General features: G+C 30.6%; 1 protein-coding gene across 1 annotated transcript; it reads right to left on the bottom strand.

Moving 5' to 3' along the window:
- Positions 1-507: 507 nt before the first annotated feature.
- Positions 508-6,917, bottom strand: LOC125423587 (amino acid transporter AVT1I). The gene is given in 4 exon segments (XM_060816021.1): positions 508-770; positions 773-1,103; positions 1,205-1,809; positions 6,678-6,917. Coding segments are annotated over 4 exon segments (1,284 nt in total). The 5' UTR covers positions 6,853-6,917; the 3' UTR covers positions 508-597.
- Positions 6,918-7,249: the final 332 nt, after the last annotated feature.

The following is a 7,249-nucleotide window of genomic DNA, read 5'->3' as shown; positions in this document are numbered from 1 at the left end:
TTAGATATATAATATGAACTTTATCACATGAAATACAAAGCAAGAAAGCAGATGTAGGGTGTTTTATTTGTTTCCTTTTATTGGTTTTGCGAGAGAAAAATAATGTATGTTGACATCCAAAATTTGTAAATATTAATTCATATTTATGGACTTTCTTAACAAGTACATCATAGAGTTTATAAAATTTACGTAATTATTATGGACTGGGTTTCACATTACATGTAACTCACCGTGTAGTATTTCCAATTACATGAAAATCTTAAGATATATACCTGAAATTACATGTAAATTGATGCCCACACCTGCTATAACAATATTATATATATATATATATATATATATATATATATATATATATTATTTTCTATTAATAAAAACAACGTTAAACAATATATGATTAACTGCTGACTTGGTTATTAAACATGTTATTAAAAATTAATTGATTAGCTGGCAAGTTTTTACCAGCTCAAGAGTACTAAACAATTTATCTTACAAATTTGCTCATAAAATTTTATATCCTTGTAAAATATCATTAGTTTTAAAATATATAAAATTACATTGGACACTTAAATTTGATATACCATATCTCCTAGGATTTTACAGATGGGCTATAATGTGTTTTACAGAAATATAAGTGCCCGTTATTCCAATGAGAATCCCACTGACTAGAATCGCTATTATTGCCATAAACTCAAACTCAAAAGCCCAAGCTACCTCATTAATCTTCAAGTAACACACACATGGTAACAACAATGATACTGTAACATTCAACCTATGAATGCCATTACATATCCAAAATATGGAAAAGCTAAAGCCACAACCACTATGCTAATCATAAGTAGTGTTCTAGCAAGGATACTTAGTAATTGGTTATTAGGTGGAATGAACTTGGCTTCAATAGCTAAGCTAATGGGAGAGAGTATGAGTGCAAATTTGGTGAGAAGATTTATGATTATTGTTGAAATTGCTATCTTTGTGCAAACATTCCTTAGTGGAAGATTCAAAGTAATTTGATCCTTTGAAAATTCTCCGAACATTAGATATCCTATTGTGGCCATTGATCCATAAATGATAGTGCTTGTAATAAAGCATGCAGCCAATACCTGCCACGAGGAATGAATTTCAAAAAATAAATAATAAAAAGCTAATAAGTGATATGCTATATGAAAGAACCACATTCCAACACTAGAGAATTATTCCTTACCTTCGGAAATTGGGTTCTATTTTTCATAGAAGTGCATAAGGTAGGAAAAACCGCATGCCCACCATAACAAAACATAAATATGCTTGCAGTAAGGGGAAGTCCTCCCAAATCCAAAAGCTTGTCCCTTGCATGAAATCCCACACCATCAATTGCACCCACCCATAAAACACATCCCAATAAAATTATTGAAGTCACAATCCCTCCGATTGAAAAATACGCCAACACACCCAAATTCCTTAACCATGTGCTTGGCAAAACTATTAGGGCAGTGATAATAATGAAGCCTACTGTACCTTTGACTTTGAGGTGTCCGATTGTAAAAGTAGTATTTGGAAATAACATGTTTAGAGTATCACCCTCTAGGATGAAAAATTCTACAGCCACTGCAAATAGCTCTAGGTACATTGCTGCAGCTATTAATGTTCTTCCTTTTGGTCCAAATGCTGCATGGCCTATGTCTGAATAAGTTTTTATTATGGGATCCTTCATACACCTCTTTAGTAAGAGCCCTGTATACCAAGAAATCAGTCCCACAAAAAGAAGAAGTATCAAGGACAACCATCCTCCTTGTGCAATTGCATAGGGAACTGAGAGTATACCCACACCTAAAAAAAATGTTTAGCATAAAAAAGTCATTTTAAATGGATCTATCAATTGTTCCATGTAATTTCTTGGGATATTGAATTTAAAATCGTGCTAAAGACAAAGATATAACAATTTCTTTTTACAATGATTTCTAAGTGAATAGGTACACCAATGTAATTTGTTAAATAAGTAGAGTACGAGCTCATAGTAGTTGAAATTGCTAATTAACTAAAAATCTACTACAAACCTGAGTTTAAGAATTTAATTTCATGTAAAATATATAAAACTTTTTCTTTTTTTTTTGATAGATGACAAAAGAATTTGTTGGACAAAATTTGTAGTCCCAATAAAAAAAGAAACTTAAAGAAATAGCATACATAAATCATTATTTATCAATAAAACAAGTACAAATTAGACAATTACAGATACAGAGGAATTGAAAAACCCTTACACATATGAACATTGTTGAGGAATTAAAATCGGGAACCAAGATCCTCTCCTCATATTAGATTTGGTGGAATTATTTCATGCTATCTTAACCAAAAAGGTACTTTAGAATTATGATACATATAATTTGAGAAAAGTGTACCTTACGAACGACTAGGCATGTAAAGTTGTCGGTAGTGGTGAAGTAGAAATCAAGCTACATAGGTTTGTATGGAACCTCAGCAATGTGAGGCATCTTCCCAATTTGAGAAAAAATCTAAAATCTATTGGCCAGCTAGATAATAGAGTTTTGTTACCACTTTTGCAGATGATACTTGGAAGATCTCAAAAGGCTATGATTGTTACCAATGGTAAGAAGAATGGTACTCTTTACTTGATAACAGATGGTTATGGTTCCATTTTAATTGTAGAAAGTAACGAAGATTTGAATTTTTGGCATAAAGAAAAGGGCTATAAATTAGACATGTGAATGAGAAGATACATGGTTTGAAGTCAATTAAGATTGATATGTGTGGAAACTATATTTTCAAGAAACATATAAGAATTGGTTTCAAGAAAATGTACAGAACTACAAAGAAAGAGAAACTTAGGTTACTTCAAATAGATGTTTGTAGGTCAACTTCATTTTCATTAATGGGTGGAAAGTCTTAGGTGTTCAAAAGGTTGAAGGTAATGGCAAGGAATGAAACAAGTTTGAAAATCTAGGAGTTGAGATCTAATAATGGTGGAGAGTATGAAGACACTAATTTCAAGAAGTTTTGTTATTAAAGGGAATCAAATTGGAAAGGGATGTGCCAGGGATACTTGAGCAGAATAATGTAACAAAACAGATGAATAGAACATTAACTTAAAGGGCCAGGAGCATGCATCTACATAAAGGTATATCAAAGCAACTTCAAGTATAGGCAATCATCAAAGTAGTAGCATACTTGATTAATCGTGGATAATAGAACCGTTAAAGCACAAAATACTTTAATAAGTATGGTGTGGGAAAGAAGCAAGCCTTTTTCATGATTATCAATTTTGTTAAAGCACAAAATACTAGAAGAAGTATGGAATGGGAAAAAGGTGAGCCTTTCTTATATGTAGGTATTTTTAGTTTTGTCTCACATGTACATATTAATGAATAAATTAGATGTTGAATCAAAATATACTTTTATTAGTTATGTTGGTGATGAGTCTGGTAGTAAATTCTTAGATAGTTAGAATAAAATAGTTGTTATAAGCAAAACTGTAGTCTTTAATTAGAAAGTTGTATATAAAGATAAAGATGCAGCAAAATTCACTAGTTTAGTACAACCTTAACCTTGTTACTTTGGGCTAGATGATCTTTTGGATATTATTTGAACATATAAGATTGGTTAGACTACTCAAGTTGAGAAAACTACTATATATGAGGTTGATTTTCCATAGAATCTTGTTCTAGTTAGGAGATCCAATCAACCACATGAACAAAAAAGAAAATATTTGAATTATTTGTTGTCTACAAGTGGAGGTGAACATGAATGCTATGATGAGGTATGTTAAGTGAATGGTTGAAGCAAGTGGGAGCTCGCAAGGAATTAAGAAATGAAGTTTCTTTATACATAAACGAACTTGGCAACTAGCTAAATTACCAAAAAGTAAGAAAGCTTTGCTCAATAAATAGGCATACCACGTGAAAGAATAGCATGATGATTTAAGAGATATAAGTCTAATTGGTGGTAAAAGACATTCAAAAGAACATAAAATTGACTACGTTGACATTTTCTCTCCAGTTGTGAAACTAACTATCAATTTTGAGTACTATAGCATCAGGAGATTTACATTAAAAGCATATAAATGTGAACAAAACCTTTCTCCATGGTGATTTAGAGGAGAAAATACGTATGTAATAGCTAGAAAGTTTTTTAATGAAGAAAAAAGTGAATTTGGTATGCACATTGAAGAAAAGCCTATTTGCTCTGAAATAAGCCCCCCCAATAATGGTGACTATAGATGCAATGATGATCATTGTTGTTATTTTAGGAGGTTTACTTCTAATTACATTATTTTGCTAATTTATGTTAATAATGTATTGGTAACGAGTTGAGATATGGATGGGATTATTAAATTGAAGAAATAATTGTCTAGTGAATTTGAGATGCAAGATTTTGATGCAACAAAGAAAATACTTAAGATGAGAATTAGGAGGAACAAATAGATTATTACGTTGTAAGTAGCCTATATTTGTAAGGTATTATAGTACTTTTGTATGAGTGACGTTAAGCTTGTTAGAGCTCCTTTGGCTAATAATTTCAATTTGTCAAAGAAGTTTTGTCCAATAACAACTAAAGAGAAAGACTTCATGGCTAAGGTTCCGTATGTGTGATTGGAAGTCTTATGTTTGTCGTGGCTGGTAGCAGACCAGATATTACTTATACAATCAGAGCAATAAGCAAATAAATGTCAAATCTAAGCAAATAACATTAGAAAGTGGTAAAATGGATACATGGATACTTGCATGATACTATGAAGACTTGTTTATGCTTTACAAGGCTAAGTTGAAATTGCAAGAATATGTAGATTCATATCTTATTGGTGATATAGATAATAGAAGGAGTACAACATGGTATGTGTTCATTTTGGATAATACTACTTTTATTGGGCTTATAAGCTACAAAGGATTATTACTTTATCTATAATTGAAGAATAGTATGTGCCAGTTATAGAATATAGCAAGGAATTGATTTGGTTACAAATTTTTTTGTCATAGTTGAGAGTCAAGCAAAAGGTGTACTTGCATAATAACAGTCAAAGTGCTATACATCTATTAAAAATTCAACATACCATGCCAAGGCCAAGCATATAGATGTTCATTATTACTCTATCAAAATGGCTATTTGATGATGATATATTAACACCTATGAATATATAACTTCGAAAGAATCTATATGTTAACCAAACCGATGATAACAAAGAAATTAGAGCTATGTGCTGTTTTAGTTAGTCATTGAGGTTGAGGACAATTACTTACTATGCTGTATTCATAAATCACTAAGAGAAGGGGGTTTATTTTTGTTTTCTTGTCTTTAAGTGGGATATTATTGTGCGTGTGAAAAAATAGAAAAATAAGGGTTTAATTATTCTAGTTTTATACCCCTAGGTTTGATATATGTAACTTCTTTATTTTTTATATGCTAGTGTGTGAAAAAAAAAAGGAAAAAGAAAAAACAAGCCATCCAAATTGAGAGTGGAAAGACTTCACCATTATAAAACTTCAATCATATTTGATTATGGATTTCATGAGTGTCGATGCATTCTAAGGACATTAAGATTGCACTAATCGTCAAACCATGTTAAATATATTATCTATTTCATTATTATTCTTTGTGTTTATTATGCATTATTTCTATTTAATTCTCTAGTTTAATCAATCTCAAGGTCTTGAAGAATTAGGAATAGTACCTACATAGAACTAAAATATGATCTTGAAAAAAGCAGGCTATGGTGGTGTTGTCATCATAAGAAGCTGAGTATCTTGCTTCCACATTAGTAGCTTGTTAAGCTATTTGGATGTGCAAATTTTTTGGAGATTTAAATATCATTAAATAAAAGCAATAGGCATATTTTGTGGCTGCAAGGCAAAAATCTTAATGACAAAGAATCTTATTTTTCATGGAAAAAGTGAAGCGTATAGAGCTTCATCATAATTTTTTCAAACATGTTGTCGTAAAAGGCATGATCATGATGAAGTACTATCCAATAAACAATCCAGTGGTAAAAGCTTTTAGAAGGCATTCTTATATTCAAAATTTCTGAAATTCATATCATCTTTTAGACTTTCAAGCTTTGTAACAAAGGAAAATGTCGAGTAATGTGATGCTAAATTTATGGGTTAGTTGGTAGTTATGTTTTATCTATGTTTTATTTTGTTATCACTAGACATGGTCTTTTTAATTTGGTTAACCCATGTTCTAGGTTTGTTATTCATGTTCCTACTTTTATAGGCCACTTTATCTTTCATGTTTAGAAAGTAACAAATAGGGATATTCACTATGTCTTAGGGACTCTATAAATAATTATGTTTATGTAAAGTGTAAAATGTATATGAAATTGCATTTGTTCAAAATTAAATTCAAAGTCTTTGTTCTTTCTAGTCTCCATTTCTAATGTAAAAATTTAGAGTATTACTTTTGGTATTAATTTTTTCTAACAAGGTTTTATTAATGTACAACTCTTACATGTGAATGAAAGTTATGCCTTTGATTTACATTCAGTTTTGCATTGAAATATTCTTTAAACATAGAAGATATGTAAACAACCTCAGCCATAGAATAAAAAAAATCAGTAATGAAGAAAATATATTTAAAGAACAAAAAATGTAAGAGAAAGATGGAGTAAATAAACATTTAAAATGAATAAGGGGAGGAAAGCTTGAAAATTTAAAGCGAGAGTATTCTAATGTCTAACTTTGACATACCACATAACGTATTTACTCCATTGAAACATGTTCTAAGGATTGTTGTGCCTTCACCACCACTATTTAGGTTTTGTGCTTGTTGTTGGGGTTGTTGGGGCTGATTATTTTCATTCATCATACTCCTCCATATATGTGGTTGTTGTTGCGGTGGCTGGATTTCTCTTAGACTTTCCATTTTTTAAGCATAGTAAAATGACCAAATGAAGAATCTCACAACTAGTTAAATGCAATAAGTGTCTATCAAAATACGATAAGTTTATATCAAAATGCATATATAACTGCAAGTATATATAGAAGAAGTAAAGAAGCCTTGCCATTTTGTTTTGAGGAGTCTCTAACTCAAAGAATACGCTTCCATTTTTTTTATGACTTAACATCATTCTAAGGGTTATTTTTTTTTTTTCACACAAAGATGTTGAATTGAGAAGAAAGCTAACGACATGAGAGTAATTTGATGCTTGGCTAATTTATCAATACACTTGGCATCTTACTTTCGATTTGGTTTAAATGTTTCAAGATTCTAATTTTTTTTTTTTGCTTTTTTATTATTCTTTTTGGTACTAAGATGACAA

The sequence above is a fragment of the Ziziphus jujuba genome, chromosome 3 (genome assembly GCF_031755915.1).
Source record: "Ziziphus jujuba cultivar Dongzao chromosome 3, ASM3175591v1".
In the NCBI taxonomy this organism is placed as follows: Eukaryota; Viridiplantae; Streptophyta; class Magnoliopsida; order Rosales; family Rhamnaceae; genus Ziziphus; species Ziziphus jujuba.
The sequence above is the reverse complement of the archived record's forward strand: the minus strand, read 5'-3'. Positions and strand labels throughout refer to the sequence as shown.